Here is an 18469-nt window from a genome sequence, read left to right on the forward strand (position 1 = left end):
GAAAAACTCTTAGGCTTTTAGCCTGGGGCCTGTCTGGGGCGCTGCACCCTGTTCATAGTCTGGCAGGTGTGTGTGTGTGTTTGTGTGGCAGGGGAGTAAAGGGGATATTATAGACAGCTTGTGGGGGAACATCTGCCTCTTCTTGCAGGAGCTCAGGTCTAATCGGACTAAGATTCCTTTACAAGTAGTGGGAGAAAAGCAGAAAGACAGAAAAAAAAAGAATAAAACTGCTCTTGTTTAGTTGAGGAAGAGGCTGGTCTGAGCCCTGGACACCCTTGGATGGGAGCCCTAATACATGGTAGGGAGGGGTCCCACCACCATCAGAGACTTGGGAAAACATGTGACCCCCAAGTCAGAGCAGTTCCAAACACAAAGGCATTTGTGCCCCCAGGACCTCCAGTACAGTATCAGTATAATAAGGTACAGGTGTTTCCAGGCACCTGGTTTGGGGCACAGCACATGATAGTCCAGAAATGGCCTTCTCATTTCACAACTCCAAACCTGAAGGGAACATGGAAGTATTTATCATTCCTTTAGAACAGAGGCAGCAGGGCCGGAGGAGTCCTACAGTTCATCTAGAGGTGACACCAGCAGGCCGGAACTTACTGTCTTAGCAACCCTGGAATGACAGGACCAAGGGACCCCCTGGGGAGTATCCAGTTCAGTGTCTCTACTCCCTGCCTCGTGTTTTAAGAGAGAGCAGGAAGAGGGCAGGGCAGGAAGTTGCTGCTTGTCATTCCAGCTACTGAGGAGGCAGAGATCAGACTGTCCAGAAAAGAATGAAAAAAAAAAAAAGCCAAAGCCAAAAGGAGGACTAAGGGTATGGCTTAAGTGGTAGAGTTCCTGACTAGCAAGTCAGAGACCCTGAGTTTACACTGTAGTAGGAGAGAGAGAGAGAGAGAGAGAGAGAGAGAGAGAGAGAGCATGCCAGAGAGCCCAAAGTTCACTATGAGTATAATAATTCAAGCAGGACCTCAGGGCTCCAGCATCCTCCACATATCCAAGATTTCTTTTCTTTCCAAGTATAGCCAAAAGCCTAGGAATTCTGCATAAAAATCAGTTTGTCCCTGGTCCCAGTGTCACTTTAGATTCCTTGGGTTACCTATTCTATGAGGGCACAGGCACCCTCTCTCATGTCAGGCAAGTTAATCTTTCAGACTCTGAGATCTCTGTGTAGTATGTGCCTGCAGGCAAGGCTGCTGGATACAAGACTTTGTGCCATAAGATTAGCAAAAGCCTTTCTCCATCAGACCCTGCTGCCCTTCCAGCTCTTCTCTCCAGCCCCTACCTCCAGTCTTCTATCACTCCCAACTCCTATGGGATCCCATGTTTTTTGGTCCCTCTGGGACTTCTTATGCACTTCTGGTGTCCTGTTAGACTAGAACACCAATCCTTTGAGCCCCAGCTCAAATGGCCTCTTTAAGAAGTCTTCCCTGTTCTTCCCCTCACCCCTATGCCTGTTTGCCCCTTTACCTTATCAGCTTCCTCCCGTGGCTTCCTAGGTACTTTGTACAGTCCTAGGGTTTATCTCTTAGCATAGCACAGAGGAATTTTCTGTGTGCCAATTCTTGGGCTTGACCTCAGGGCCTTGTACTCTCAGTTGGCTAGCTTGCTCAGGGTTGGTGCTCTACTACTTGAGCTATACATATAAGAAGGGATGTATTTGAATATCCATCTCAACTAAATTGTACTCTTCCTGAGGGCAACAGATGTGTTTGCTATGCAGTTCCTATTCAAGAACTGGTCCCCAGTTTCTCTCAGGAAATGTTTGAAGAATGAATGAATCATAGCCCCTCAACTTCACACTGGTTATGTTTATTCTACCTTCCTGGTGTGACAGGGTGATTAGTAGCCACTAGAGGGCGGCAAAGAGTCAGAGACGAGCAACAAGTGTGTGATCTGGTGCTAGTAAGACAAGGTTGACAAAGGTTTGGAAAGCACCAAGGTCAGAAGCCACCAGGAAAGAAGAAATCAGAGGTAGGGCAAAGCAGAGCTACCAACCATGCTTGGACTAAGAACCCAGATGCTTGGTCTAGAGAGATACCCAGGGAATACTTACTTCCTATCTGATGCTGAAGTTTCCTCCACGTTTGTACTGGCTTCTGCTGGCTTCCCAAAGCCTGCCCATTCTAACGGCTTCCATTCTAATTATGTGGAAGGTTCTTTATGCAGGAATGAACAAAGTACCCCAATGACTACTATTTGCTGGTCTCAATCATGCCTCTGGACATGTATGGGACATAATTTACCTTTGATAAAATACCAAACAAGCCTGTGTGATCCTCAGAACTAAGCTGATGCCCTGCTCAAAATGTTCTTCTCAATTGCACCCACCCCAGGGGCCTCTCTCTAGGCACACGATGTTCAGAGTGTGCACCACTCCTAGACACTTGGTGATATCTCCCTGTGATTACATTTTTCTCCAGTGGCTGTCTCATTGATGGATGGTATGAACTCCACTAGAAAGCTCTTGATGTGAGGCTGCGTAGGCTAGGCCAGTGCAGATTGCCAACCAGGCTTTTGTCTTCACCACTATACCTAGCTCACACCTCTATACTAGTTATCAGAGTATTGATGCAAGCTAATGCTGTGTTTAATATGTGCCAGGTAAAGTTCTAAGCTTTCTATGTGTATGATGTCATTAATTATTGTCATCCCCTTTTAGGATGAGGAGGAAACGAGGGCCAGAGTTATATAACTTGCTTTTAAGTCACGTGAGGCCATGCTTCCAAACTAGGTAGTCTCACTCCAGAGTTCCCACTTATCACCACCAGCCTGTTACTGCTACATCACATGACCACTGATGCCCAGTCCTACTGCTCCCAGCCCAAGGCCAGCCCCGGCATCCATGACTGTATGACTCCAGCCTCAGAGTCTGTAGGGACACACAGACTGGGCTAAGCTGTCATTAGTAGCCCAACCTAAAAGTCTCCAGTTTGACTTCAACTGCTTTTTCTTCAATACTATTAGGTATTAGGCACTCTGCCAGGAAGCAAAGATGTAATAGTAAACAACACACACAGCCTTGATTGTTGTATGACTCTGTGTACCATACAGACCCAAAGGAAGCCAGGAAAGCAACAAGAAAACCACTCATTAAACTACTCCAGCTTTTTTTTTTGCTTAGTGCCATGAATGAAAACATCAGGTTGCTTAAGAGAAGAATTGTGGGTGTCCTAGTTTAAATGATGTGTAATAGGCAGAATGATATTCCCTTACACACGTGAAGAGATCTAACATCCTAATACCTAGCTAGGTAAGGTTCTGTGACAAAGTGAAAATAAGTTTGTAGAGAGAATTGAGGTTCCAAATTAGCTGTCCCGAAGAAAAAAGGATTATTCTGGATTATGTAAATAAACCCAATATAATCACACAGGAGTCCTATGAAGAGAGGGAGGCCAGGGAAAAGAGAGATGACAACATTATATGACTTGATATGACTTGGCTCAATGTTGTCAGCTTTGAAGATGAAGCAAATGAGGCCATAAACCTCACTCGTGGGCAGCATCTACAAAGTGGAGAAAAGAAGATCATAATTCTCCCCTGAAGTTTCCAAAAAGAACTCAGCCCTGACCTTGACTAGCCAGTGAGACTTTTGAATTTCAAAATTGAAGATAATGTATTTCTGATAGTGGTAATTTGTTTTTAGCAGCTGTAGGAAGCTAACATTTTTAGGTCATTAGGGTAGGTCTCTCTGAGTAGGGGAAACAAGGGAACCAAGCAGGCTAGGCAGAGAGAGGGGTTGAGTTCTTTAAGCAGAGGAGGCCACAGGTGCTGAAATGGGAAGATGCAGGTGCCTCATTCCTCCTGCTGGAGCGTAATGGGACTACCCTTACTCTCCCCTTGAATCCACTCCATGTTTCTCCTCTAGGCTCAGGCATCCACTTCAGCCCTCCCCTCCCCTTCTACTTCGAGAGAATCAAAACTATTGTAAAAGTTCAGTGAGCAATTTAATTGCAAGGCTCTAGAAAGAATAATGACCATCAACCCATGGCAAGTAGAGTGCCTAGGACCATAGAGATCCAACCATGTTCATGCACATACACTGCTCTACTGACCTCTCATCAATCAGCTTCTGCATCTACTGCAGCCCAGGGAAGGAAGACAATGACAATGCTAGGACTTTCTGATATTTTTGTTTTCAGTCCCCAAACAAGAGTTGAGTAAGGCACTTGGTGGGGGGCTGTGATGCCTTGACTGGTTCTTCTCAACGACATTTACCTTGTTTTTAGACTCACCGAAGCCAAAGGGCAGTGAGCTCCCCCTCCTATTCTCTCTAGCCCAGAATTTTTTTATACGTTTTTTCTCCTAGCCCAGAATTTTTAAGAGTTTCAAATGCCATGTCAATATCTGTTAGTTTGCACAAATACCTTCAAGCAGGAATCAAGTAGTTATACCGATCAAGACACTAAAGCCTTTGGTGCAAAACTTTTGGCATTTGCTGAGACTCGATGAAAACAGAATCTAAAATCTATGCCCATCCTAAGCTGATATAATAAGCCTTCTTCAATCAGCAAAAGGCTATACAGAATTTGCAGAGCTACAGAAACAATCTACAAGCACTTTAGACGAACAAGAAGTCGTGTTATGCAGATGTGAAGAACTTGGAGGCTAGAGGGACAGGTAGAATTCAAAGCAAGCATGAGTCCAGGCCAACCAGCTCATGTTTACTATAGAAAAATGTTACATTTGTTTTTTCAAGCCCCAAAGTTCAACTGTCCAATTGTACCCTGGAAATAATCCTTCCTTTGTGTTTCCTGAAAGTAAATACTATAAATGGTACTTCACTTATCAATGGAAGCAGTGACAGCCAAGTGTTTCCCAAGGCCTACAGTGGGAAAACAGCCTGGGAGGTTCTGGTTTCCCAGTAGATTCCATGGCCTGTCTAAGGCAGATGAGAGGGAGAAGATTTCCATGCAGGGAAACCGACGGGAAACTGAAGTCACAGTACAGCTGCCTCCCAGCCAAGGATGCAATATAAACAGCTTCCCTGGAGCCTGGCCAGATGTTTTCTCTAAACACACCAACAGGCCCTTGGATCTATAATGGGATCTAATGAAGGGAACACCTCACAGATTCAGAAGCCTCAGAGACTATGAGACAGAAATCTGAACAAATATAAAGGTGAAATCCTCAAACAGGCTGTGGTATGCCCAGGATCTAACATCTGAGATCTTCTATGTGAAGAGTCCTTATTTGTAACCTGAGATAGTCACCTTCTAGAACAAAAGAGGGTGTGTCTTGGTAGGTGTGATAAAGTCAGGAACTTGAGACAGGGAGGTGGTCCTGGATTACCTGAGTGAGCTCTAAATACATGCACATCCTCAGAAAAGGGCAGAAGGAAGAGCTTTGGTATGTAGAGTTAACAATGAGAAGATGTAGCTAAAAGCAATTAAAGATCCTTGCTGTTGAGTAAATGCAGCCATGAGAAGGAAAGCCAAACCACATGAAGCTGGGAGAGAAAAGGTGACCAGCCCTGTGAAATACTGATTTCAGACTTCTGGGCTATAGGACTGTGAGAGAATACGTTTCTGTTGTTTAAAGCATCAAGACTGGAACTTGTTATAGAAACGAACACACACAGCAATATAGTGTTCCTGCCTCTCTTCCTTGGCCAGCACTCATAGAAAGGACCAAGTATGTGCCAAAGCTGGGGACAGTACACCATGTTAGGAAGATCCCAATGACAGCCTAGGCACAGAGGATGGGTATACACCATTAGTCCTCTGAGTTCATACCAGAACATTTCATGATGAAAGGGATGTTTCACTGGCCTTGAGGGGATATTTCACCACCGCCTCAAAGGTGAGGTTAATGTGGGAAGTGCTCCAGTCAAGGGCCCAGGATGAAGAAGGTCATTGGCTGGCAAGAATCCAAAAATACAATGATGAAAGGTCTAAAATTGATCAAAATGCATTGTACTTATAAACTGAAATGCTAAATGGTAACCCCTTTGTAAAATTACTTAAAGATTTTTTTAAGGAATCCAAGATGTTCAGCAGGTGGCTGAAGGGGAGGAGGCCTGAGTAAAGAAGATGGAAAGGTAAGTTGAAATCAGACCATGCTGAAACCTGAGGCAGGCCAGGACCAGCTCTGCTGTAAAGTGGGTCCTCTCTGTGCTAGCAGCATTCCCTGCAAAGACAATGTGTGCAAGCTATCCACGAAACAGAGGTTGAAAACAGTGTTAGAAACATGAGTCCCAAAAGTATGATCGCTGGGGCACTAAGGAATTGGAACTAAGGGCTGTACTTGTTGAGTCTGAACCCCAGTTCTGACACTGGGCTTGGCATTGAGTACTGCAGGTGCAGGAGAAGAGAAAGCACACAGCCAGGCAAGAGAAGGAGCAGGAAAGAAGGGAGTTACAAAGATGGAGGAATGGAGGCAGAGATACAAGGAGGAAATCAAGCAGGGCATTGGTGGCTTACACCTGTAATCCTAGCTACTCAGAAGGCTGAGATCCGAGGATCGCCATTCAAAGCCAGCCTGGGCAGGAAAGTTTGTGAAATTTATCTCCAATTAAACACCCCCAAAAAAGTCAGAAATGGAGCTGTGGCTCAAGTGGTAGAGCACTATCCTTGAGCAAGAAAGCTCAAAGCTCAGTGACAGTGCCCAGACCATGGGTTCAAGCCCAAGGACCAATGTGCGCACACACGTGCATGCACACGCGCACGCGCATACACACACACACACACACACGGAGGAAGTCAGGGGCTTCTGTGTAGCAGATCTGCTGTCTAAATTTCTGTTTTCTGTCTCTACACTATGTACCTTCCCTCTTCCAGGAGACTGAGTCCCAGAAGACTCTGTGGTCATTCCTGTCCAGTTGCTGCCAGCAGCCTAGTTAATCTATGCCCTTGCTTGATTTTGTGATTCTTGGTTCCACCATTAATGGATGAGGAGCTGCCATCCCACTGGGAACTCTGCCTGGCCCATAGCCATTTGTATATGGAGCCTGGTAATTAGGGCTATAAGAATCAGGAGGCCAGAGGACAGGTTATGTTTAGACAAACTTGGGTGTTTGCACTGGGGCATTGGAGGGCCAGTGAGGTGGCCTCAGCTTTACCTGCTAACATGCCCTTGGGACGGGGTCCCGGCTGCTGCTGCCTGTCCTCCTACCATCCCTGAGAAGCTAGAGTCCATAGACTTAGAAAGCCATGGGCAGCACTGAGCAGGGCAGCCTTACTGGGGTCAAGTCTTCCATCCATAAACTGAGCAGCCTTCGAAAGCTCCCTGACTTCTCTGGGTCTCAGCCCTCCTAGAAACTGAGATTAACTGAGCTGGCTCACTCCATGGGTTTGCTAGATAAAAGTACTTTGCACCCTACAAAATGCTCCATAAAGGAGCAGGGTCATTCCTGCATGTGGCTTGGGATCCATCCTACCTTGCTAAAGGTTGGACAATGAGGATCCAAAGGTGTGCATTAGGGGGACAGGGTGGGGAGGGTGTGCGTGTTTTCCTCTAGCAGCAGAAAGGCACAGGTTTTGCTGGGGAACCTGGCAGGCCTCACCAGCATTGGCAAGGCCCAGGGCAAGAGTGCACTCAGAGGCCATTGCCCATATGTCTCAAATTTAAAAGGCATAAATCAGGCTAACAAACCGTTAAATGAAATATGCTTCATCCTCCCACCTTGTTAAACATGTCTTCAACACAATCTAGATGGCTGGGCTGGAATTTAGAATTCTGGGGCTCCTTGGTGTTCCATGCCAGGGTATGCAGTGTGGGAAATGCTCACCTGACCATCACCTGACACACTGCTCTCCGCAACCCTGGCTCCACTCTTTACCGTGAGGGACCTCACACACCTGTGGGACACCTAGGCCTCACATTCAAGCTCTGTCAGCCTCCCGACAAAAGGCGATCATCCAGTGACATGGGCTGTCTTCAGAAGAACAGCCCTGAGGATGAAACTGGAAGGGGCTCCAGGGTTGGGAGAAAGGGCACAGGCATGGCCCCTTGGCTGGGTATACTTTCCCTGTTCCCTGGAGACAAGGGGCACTGCCCTGAGAGTGCAGACTTCTAAGAAGTGGCTCCCCAAAGTGGGGAATCTTTCTTACCTGGTATAAGAGTGTTTCTAATTGGCTTCTGGTGTCACCTGGCCTTCCACTTGCTGGGTGATTTAGCATGTCCCAACCTCTTTCTGGCCTTGATTTCCTTGTTAATAAAGTGGGATGAATGGACCCTTCTACTTCTCAGAGTAATGGTTTTGAGGCTCCAAAGAGAAAGTAGTTATGGAGTCAGGGGATGGGAGACAGTGGTGTGGGTTTGGAGAAAATCAGCCCTTAGAATTCCCAGGCATGGAAAAGGGGCATGTGGCCTCTACAAATGACTCCAGCCGGTGACAATGCTGCCCAGGAAAACAGTCTGACAACATCCCATAGAGATTCAATTTTTCTTGTGCTTAAAAACATATGCTTTATAAAAGAACACCGTGGGTATCTCTGCTATGCTAATTCCCTTAATATACAGCCCACAGCACCACAATACTATCTTGCTTTGTCCCCATGATGCAAGAAGACATAATATGATGTCTCTCCTTTTCAGATTTTCTGAAACTGACATATCACTGGATGGAGGAGATCAGGTCTCAATGGTGTTCAGTTTAGAATCAAATGACAAGGCCATCAACAACCTGACTGTCTTGAACATATCATCTCACCCTCAAAGAGTAAGGCCACCAAAGACACCTTAGAGGCTTCTGACTGGTTATACCACATACACTAGGGAGAGGGGGTGACAGTCAGCAGAAGGAAGAAAGGTCAGGGGAACCTCCTTACTGGCTGGCCCTGGATCCTTCTATGTTCAGATTCCCCATGTGGCCAACAAGGCTGCTTGAGTGACAGACAAGTACCCTCTGTCTGATGTCCTCCCCAGTGCAGTCCCACTAAAGACTCAGCTGCAGGAAACAGGTTGAGCCGACTTCTACTGATTTATTCAGGACTGCTTCCCAGATGTGTGGAGGTCAGCTGGGCTGTTCAGGGGGCTTCCCTCCCACCGAAACCCCGTCCGCTGCCTGCTGTGGAGACGCCAACAGTGCAAACTCACCAGGCACCATCCCTGTCAGTGTCGGTGCAGAGTAGCTGCCCTGTCCAGCGGGGGGGACGTGTGGAGGGTACCCGGGGAGGGTTGTGCTCGCCAAGTCGCGGCCTGAGGAATCAAAGCAACAAATCACTGGGTGAGCATCTCCATGGCCAGCTGCTCATCCCAGCATCCCAGACACGTCTGCACATTTGTCACGTCTGGTCACTGAACACCAATGTGCCCTCAGCTTCCCCCATTGCTCATGCATGCTCATATGTGCTCTCTCTCTCTCTCTCTGAAACACACACACACACACATATACACACACACACATCTCCAGTCATCCTCACTGTGCTTAGCAAAAGCCAACAAGCCAGGACTGAGGCCCATCCATGGGGCAGGGACAATAGAGATGTCACACAGCATCTCTATTGGAAAGGCCCACAGCCTCCAAACTCTCAAACCCTCTTGCCAGTTCTGTGTAACAAAGTCATCATGGATGAGACTGTCACCTGGGCCTTGAGAGATCACACTGTTGTGACTGATGTTGAGGACACCAGGCTGTCCTCTCTTGGAATACAACTTGGACTTCTCTACCTCTGCCCCATTGCTTCTCATGGGTATTCAACATGCAGATCCTCATCCTCCAGCTGCACATTGTCTCCATCGCAACCTTCACAGACCTGTTCCTGTGCTCCCTCCTGCCCCCATGTCTCCCTCCTGTCCTTTGACAGTGGGTGGGCAGGGAAATTCCTGCCTCACACTTTCCAGTTCCAAATCTTGCCCTGTACTGGTGTCTCCTACCTTGGCCCAGAGCTGTCCTTCACTCAGTGATGATGCAAAGAGCTCCTCCCACCAAGTGTGGTCCTGGCCCTGGCATGTATAGGTGAAGGCCCTGCTCCATAAGCACTCCAGTGGTGAGACTCCAGCTCTTGCAGGCTTATAGTTCTGAGTAAATCCATAAACCAGTCAAGCATTCAAATGTGCTTGAATGTAGATCAGAAAGAATGGAGACACCATAAGAGACACAGGGTTGAGAGCTGCCTGTCTCTTAGGGAAAGGGCCCACAGCCCCTCAAACTCTCTTGCCAGTTCTATATAGCAAAGTCATCATGGGTAACACTGTCACATGGGCCTTGAGAGATCACACTGTTGTGATTGATGTTGGACCTTAGAGGACCTTAGCCTATGGAGGACTAGCAGTTGTCCTAAAAAGAAAGACAAGTACCCTTATCAGCCATCCCAAGAAGTAGTGGGAAATGAAGTGGCCCTGGGACTAGGGAGGGAAGGTGGAACCTTGGTCTCCTCTGAATATGGACAGTGATGACAGGGAGGTTATGGGGGAACCAGAAGAAGCTAAGAGATAGAGGTGAGTGACTGCTGACCATACAGAGTCAGATGGGTCTGTGTAGCATATAGTAGCCTCCTTGAAGCCTGGAAACATAGGTAGATGTCTTGGAGCCCAGACCTACTAGTAGGTAGCCACAAGAAGAAGGCCATCTCTAACCAATGTTTTCCAAAGAATGCAAGCAAGCCCTTGGTGAGAGCCAGTGAATGTTATCTGAATAAATAAATAAGGCCTTCTAGTGCCATCGTTCAAAGACTGACTAGCAGCACTCAGAAGATGTTTCATTTCACAGTTCTGTCTACTTTCCAGAACCTCCCAGAACACAAGGCAACACCAGACAGAAGTCCTTCCCTGACTCTGCTCGTCACTTCCCTAGTTTTGGGTTGGTCATCCTGGCTCAGATCTCTTAACTTGAGTCATCATTAGAGAAAGATTAGTTCTCATAGCCTCCATCCCCCACTGCATCCATCAGAGCTAATATGGCTCCCCATGAGAGCAGGGATTAAAAAAAACTGAAGCCAATAAGACTGGCCACGGGTGAGTTAAGGTTGCCTTGACTACCCCTCCTGTGCCTCTCCTCTCTTCCTTCAATCAAATATCCACAGACCTCTATGGCAGCTCTTCTCTCTGTAAAGTAGAAACTCTAGGGATCAGATCTTTTTTCCCCAGGGTTGGAATTGCATAGACCTTGGGTATTTGCTGGGTGAATGAGAGATTTAGTCTTACTAAGGAAACAGAAGCCAGTAACAGTCTCTTTTGTCCATGCTCAAGAACCAATGCAAGAAGGGCTCTTAGGAGCTCTTATTAACCAACCCCTGTTGCCTGGTGCAAAGACTGAGACCTAAGGTAGGGAAGGGGAACAACTGGCTCATGTCCTACAGGGACAGGTGGCAGAAAAGGTACTTCAGCCCATTTCTTAACATCAGCCTAGAGCTTTCTTTCTACCATGAGTAGGGGGAGCAGATGGCACAGAATGTCAGTGGCCCAGGGTGGCTGAAAAGGCATCGGAAGCAACAGAGCACATGCAAGTTACATACTCAGTATATGATTAAGATGCCAGTGGCCAGATGGTATGACAGGGAGAAAAGACAACCAATGGCAAAGTTGCTTTAATAAACTGTCTCCCCTCCCCACCAAGCTCACACCCTGATGATGACAATGATAAAGACATACATTGCAACTATAAAACACCAAATGGTATCCTAAGTATTTTAATGGTTAAGTCACTCAACAATCCTAGGAGGTAAGGTACTGACAGGATCCCCAACTTAGAGGAAAATGCAACTTGTTCCAGACTACAGTGTTAAAGTTCATACAGCTAGCCACTCCTCCCCACTTCACTGCCTTGAAGTAGGGCAGTCTCTGTTTCTGGACACAAGTCCAGAGGCTCCACTAATTCTCAAACTGTATACTGTCACTATTACTTCTCGGTTGTATCTCACAGAAGGAAACTGAATCATTTATTTTTTACCGATGAGCATGTTGCAGGGAGGCTAGGACACAAAGAGATAAATGCCCAGCCTGCTTCCTAAAAGATGGGCACTATCTTGACAGGAATATGATTGTATGGCTACCAACACCCTTCCAGCTGCTTGGTGGAAGAAGACATTGAGTAGGGAATGAACTTACGCATCAACACTCATTAGATCTGAGCAAGGATGGACCTGGAGTCCAGTGCTCCTGCCTCCTGGGATTGGGTTCTTCCTTCAGTAGGGGGTTGCCCTTTTGGTATTGTTTAGCTAACAGTTTCTGCCACTGTACACATGCTTAAAACCTTGATCCCTCAAGCAAAGGTTTAGAAAATCAGAGCCTCACTGAAGCGCTCAACTCAAAAAGCCAGATAAAAAAGCAATAAAAGCAACCTAGGGTAAGGAGTAAGAAGGAATCAATAAAAAATAAAAGTAAAAAGTGATTAGGAAACAGAACAGATATAACAAGTAAAACCTAATTTAAAAGGCCAATAAGATAGACAAACCTGGGTCAAGATAAAAAATGAATGAAGAAAAGGAATGAAGAGAAGATATAACCAGAGATACAAGAGAGTGTATATAAAAGAATAAAATGCACTCTTCATTAGCAAATCTGGAAATCTCAGCTTAAAAGGTACATTTTAGGAGCACCTGACCTCCTTACATTTAAGGAAAACATGAATTAGCAATACTAAACTCAAGAACAGTAGATATGACAACAGAAAGACTTAGGAAAATAGTCTTTTCTCAAAATAAGTACCTCACCATTTAGCTTCTTGTACAAATTTTGCTTATTTTTGTTTACATTAAGTTCTTTTAAATTTTCTTTTTTTGGGGGGGGTCTGGTCATGGGGCCTGAACTCTGGGCCTGGGCGCTGTCCCTCAGCTCTTCAGCTCAAGGCTAGTGCTCTACCACTTGAGCCACAGCGCCACTTCCGGCTTTTTTTTTCTTTTTGCTTATGTGGTGCTGAGGAATCGAACCCAGGGCCTCAGGCATGCAAGGCAAGTGCTTTACCACTGAGCTACCTTCCCAGCCCCGTTCTTTTAAATTTTCAAGAGATACATTCTCAACTATTAACTTGTTCCATAACATGTTAAACCAAGAAACTTACTGATTTATTTCATCAGGTTAGAATAATTCTGATATTAAAAAAAATCACAACACCTAGTTGGTAGTTTTGCAACTAGATGTTTGTCTTTATATCTCATAATTCATTAGTACTCTCATGATATATTAGTATAGAAGCAAATTGTTTAATTTCTTCATTCTTGCTGCTATTAATTTATTAGTAGTACTAAAACTACTAACACACTGGTTGAGCACTATTAGAGAAACAATATAGTTGATGAACGAATGAAGTTTATTCTAGATATGCAAGGATGGTTTGATAGTAAAACATTGGTCAGGATTTCATATTAATGTATCAAAGAAGGAAACCAAATAATTATAATAGATTTGGAAAAGGTACTGGCTAAGATTCAGTATTCACTTTTTATTGAGTATTAAAATATACTTCTTTGATCTTCTATTGATTTTAAAACCTAAAGTCAATATATTTCATTGTTGAAATATCTGATAAATTCCTAAATCAAAAATATGTCAAGAAAGCCTATTATTAACATGATCACTGAAAATTGTGCTGAAGTCTTCAGACAATACAGTAAGGTGAAATGGAGACAAAAGAGGAATAAATATGGAAGGGAAAAAATCCCCACATTCCCATTAGCTGTATATGTCTTGACATGAAAAGTCCTGAGAGCTGGTTTATCCATGAAAACCAGTGAAAATGCTGGTACAACAGGCAGATAATAGCTGTCCATAACTGTGGGTTTTCTACATTCAGTAACTTTTACCACCTATTTAAGAACAGTCTTTGTCCTAGGACCTTCTTAATCCGTGCCCCATAGGTGGTCTTTTTGAGCCCTGTCAATGACTGCTCTCAGTGCCAGCTCCTGTACCTCCCCCATGCCTTTGCTCAGACTGTCCTACTTTTAAATCTTCCTGACATTCCTATCAGTTAAATATTGTTCTGCCCAATCTCCAAGTCCCCACTTTGAAAGCCTGTTCTTCTGGGGAGACCTTTTCTAGATACTTCAAAGTCCTTGCGGTATCTACCTGCTGAAGGTCCTTCTGTGCCTCTGACCCCTATCCCAATGCAAAGAAAGCATCACACAAGACAGCACACAGACAAGCTGCAAGTGGTAGCACTTTGAATGATCTAACAGCTCTATTTAATGCTAAACACTCTTACATATATTAACTCACCTAATCATCCTAGCAACCCTGTGAGGATCAGACCATCATCATGTAAGCTTCATGAAAATCCCTTCTTTAAACCCAGGTGGTTGGGATCCAGCCTGAGTGTCCATTGGTGGGGTAAGACATTGGTGGTGGGAGAGGGGGTAGGTGAAGAAGGTGGATGGAGTTAGGTAGCAGGGAGGGGTAAGCAGGTTAAAGCAGAAAAGCAAGTAGGGTCAAAGACTGTGCAAAACTAAAACAGGTATCATGCTCATTTAGGATAAAACTCACAAAGTAAATCTGGCACACCTAGAGCTCTGAGGGCAAGGCTCTAGCACCTAGTACACTGCATGTACTCAATTGCTATCTATGGGGCAGGACAAGAAGGCTACCCACGGCACTTTGATTTATTTCAGTCCCACTCTTGCTTCTGAACTTGCATACAACTCAAGGCAAGTCATACTCCCTCTCTATAAATGCCCCCTTGCCAGTTTCAGTCACCCCATCTTTGAAAAGAACTCAGTTCACCAGTCTTCCATAGCCCTACTGGGAAAGCTCCTACTGGCCTGAGAACATATACACCAAGAGCAAGTTCACTATGAATATAAAGCTTCAGTCCTACAACCCTAGACGGACCCTAATGTTGCGGTGGATGGGTTACCAGGCCTCCCTGGGATGCTGGTAGCCTTGGTGAGGCTTTGCTCAGGACTGGCTGTCATATGAGTTTCATTTCTTTCCAGTCTTGGCCACCAGGACAGCAGTGTGCCCTGTTAGCAGATGACAGACTGAGCCAAGCATTTGACAAATTCTATCTCTTTCAACACAGCAACCATATAGATGGTGTTGTGATACCCATTTCACAGAATAGGAAGTGAAGGCTCCAGGTAGTTGATGTGCCACAGGTCTCATAACTGATAGTAACTATGATGGCTAACATTTTTGTAACATGTTATTCAATGCCAGGCACAAGTACATAATACTAGGTCATGTTCTAAATACATGGTGTTTTATAGATAAATTGACTCCATTTAATCTCTAAAAGCTCACTAAGGCATTATCCTCATTTTATAGATGGAAATTAAAATGCAGAGAGGTTTTGGAACCTGTGTCTAAATTTCCACAGTTCACAAGAACTGGACCCTCATCTAAGCTCAGGCATTTGGCACCAGATCCTACCATATTCCTAGCACATTGGGTTCTCCATCTGTCTCTGAACTGGAGGTCCCCAGAGATCAAGACCTGCCATCCCCGGCCTGGAACACAGTAGTTGCTCAGATCTCCACCAAGATAACATTAATGGTTCTACTCAGCTCAAGGAACCTGAGGGTCCTTCTCACCAACATCTCTGAAAGCCCTTTGTCAGTCATGAACTCAGCCAAACAGCATGGTCTGATTTATTGGTTTCTGATTTGATGCAACTTTGTCTCTTGGGCAGCCCATTTCTAGGTAGGCACATTCCATGTCTGCTAATGGGGGGAATGTGAATCCAATTAACTTCAAATTTAGCTCATAATGAACTTATCTCATTTTGCTACCAGCTCAGTTCTCATCGTGTGGCAGTAATTAACCACTGGGGGTTGTCACTTCTAGACACATGACATGGAGATCCTCCAGATCCTGGTTTCAAACCCTTGCAGAATTCATTACTGTGACAATGTCCAAACCCTTCACTTTGAATACCACAGGGCATCCGCCAAACTCTGACTACCTGATTTCGTGGGAGTGAGAGAGCCAAGGCCAGCAGTTACATGTTGTGAATGAGATGAGGTTGGGACAGAACGCTGGCCACAGCTTCAAGAACAAAGCAGGGCTGCCAACCTTGGTTTCAACAGTGCCACGGGGGAAATCCTAACCAGAGGAGGATGGGCTCCACACACAAGGCCACCACTATAAGAGACTATGGTAGTTAGGGAAGAGAAGGACCTTGGAAAAACTGGTAATTGTATCTGCTAGGGACTCTTTACACCCAGGAAGTTGGGACATCCCAGGCAGCAATGACTTCCTGTGTGATCTTAGGAAAGCTCTGCCCCCTCTCTGAGCACTTTTCCCATCTGGACACTAAAATAGTGGGAATGGGTGGCCTCTCAGAGTTCTTTCTACTTCAGGCCTCTCTAAGTCAGTCATTTCCTTTATCCATTGTGGATGGAAAGTGAGGCAGGTAGGTACTAGCCACTGCAGTGAAGGGTCACACAGCATCTGTCCACCCTGACCTCTGCTTTCCTGTCCACTGCAACACTCCCTGGGGTCTCTGAATTGTGCCCAGTGACAGAAAGCTAAGGGTCAATCCGGTTTTCATATTTCCAGGAAAGAAAGTTCAAGGAGGAGCTAGAGCTGTTGATTTTCATGCCAATTGCCATAGGCCTCATCATCAAAAGTGGGTGCAGATACCTGGCCAGGAAGCTCATCCCTTCTCAGGATTTTTTTTTTCTTCTGATACCAGAGCTTGAACTCAGGAGCCCCATACTTGCTCAACTTGCTCACTCAGCTCTGTCACCTAAGCCACACCTCTAGCATGGTTTTCGCTGGTTAACTGGATAGAGTCTTGTTAACATTGCTGCTTGGGATGGCTTCAAACTTTGACCTTCTATGTCTCAGCCTCCTGAGTAATTAGGATTATGGCACTTGGCTCATACGAACAGTTTTCAGAGAAGCTAGAGCCCTGTTTTTCATCTAGTTTTATTTTATCTGGGAATCTTTTGCAATGTGAATGCTAGCAAGTCGTTTTTTAAAATATACCCCGAGGGCCAGAGGAAGTGCCCAAAGGGCACATTTCCACCTTTATCCACACTCAAAGCCCTTGTGTCTCCACACCTACCAACCCCACCTACTCAGGAACATGAAATCTGCGTGGTGTCCAGGCACTGCCATATAGGCATCCTCCCTGCTGGTAAAATGGCCATAGTACTAAAGAAGATGGCTCCCTACGCTCTTGCCATCCTCATTTCTGTGGGTGACAGCCACAGCCTCCTAATCACTGTGGCTTCAAAAGTACCTATCCTTCCTTGTGTCTAGCTCTTCCTGACTCTGTCTCCTCAGTGTCCCCTACTCCATAGCACAGTGACTTCTCCCAGTCTTCCCTGTCCTCTCTGGCCCCAAGTCCACTCAGTGACAGCAATAAAATTCTGTGTCCACTCAGCACTGCAGATGTTTCTCCCGCTGCATATGTCTGACATCTTCCTCAAAGACCCTGTCTCACCATCAGAGCCACAGGAAACCTTTCTGCACCGTGAGTTAAGAAACAGTATTTACAACTTGAAGCAAGAGGTTGCAAAGGTGGGCAGCATGCAGAGTCGCTCAGTGTCATGGGGCATTAATCCATAGGCAGCCCCAAGGATTGTGACTCTGGAGGACATCTGTGCTTAATGAGTTCTTTGCTATTGGAGTAGCAGTCCAGCCTTGTGAAGTTATATGTTAATGTGCAGATTTCTATCAAGTGAGAAAAATTACTCTGAAAGGGTGAGCTGTAATGCTGTGTAGGACATTAACAATTTGATTTTGAATCTACTAATCTTATCCTAATATTTTAATTTTTTAATGTTTTTCCTGAGGGGTTAGAGGTACAGTTCAGTGGTAGAGTACTTGCCTAGCTAGCATGGTTACTAAGGCCTTGGGTCTGTTCCAAGCACACACTTCTCCTGATGAAGAGAGAATAAACTCCTGCTCCTGAAATGTTCTTGGAACCAATATTACCTTTTCAAAGATTTCCTCATTGATTAAAAATAGGATTAAATTTACTTTTACATTTGCATAAGAATTATATTATGGCTTGGATAAGTACACACAAAGATGTTAAAGGCTCTGTCTCTGGGTAGGAAGTGGTGTAACTCTTAGGAGTTGGGGGTAGTGGAAAGTCCTTAGATCATGGGGACATGTCCTTAAAGGGGATTGTGGGAGCCTGGCCTCTCTCTTTTTATTTTTTGCTTCTTCTATCATGAGTTGATTGTTTTCTCTGACACCTATTCCCCTCTACTGCCATTTAGCACTTCTGCCCAAGTACCACAATCTTGGAGTCCACCAATCTTGGTCTGGAATCTCCAGAACTGAGTTAAATAAACCTTTTCTCTTTATGAATTAATTGTTTTAGGCCATCTTGTTACCATAATAGAAATGTAACATACAACATATGTAAAACTTTCTTTAAAAAGTATATATTGACACCTGTTGATGCTGACATGAGCTGAGGATTTTCAACAAGCACCGGAACAGATGGACAACTGTCACATTGGTGGAGGGGAAAGAAACAGTGTAATGCTGGGGATTTGAGGACAGAATCAATTCTGAGTCACAAATCTCACTGAATGTGTACATGTGCTACATACACCACCAGGCCCACTGTTCCAGCTGGCATTTGAGATGTGTGACAAATTCATATGGGCTGCTCAGGAGTCCTTTTTTG

The 18469-nt window shown here is 45.2% G+C and overlaps 1 protein-coding gene across 4 annotated transcripts in view; it reads right to left on the minus strand.

Moving 5' to 3' along the window:
- Pax5 (paired box 5) overlaps positions 1-18469 on the minus strand; it is a 173769-nt gene that overhangs the window by 29146 nt on the left and 126154 nt on the right. For all 4 annotated transcript variants that reach the window (XM_013026684.1, XM_013026681.1, XM_013026685.1 and 1 more), the window contains one exon: positions 9043-9144. In XM_013026684.1, the coding sequence (XP_012882138.1) occupies positions 9043-9144 (102 nt within the window). The remainder of the gene's footprint in view (positions 1-9042; positions 9145-18469) is intronic.

This window comes from Dipodomys ordii, unplaced genomic scaffold, assembly GCF_000151885.1.
Source record: "Dipodomys ordii isolate 6190 unplaced genomic scaffold, Dord_2.0 Scaffold95, whole genome shotgun sequence".
NCBI lineage: Eukaryota > Metazoa > Chordata > Mammalia > Rodentia > Heteromyidae > Dipodomys > Dipodomys ordii.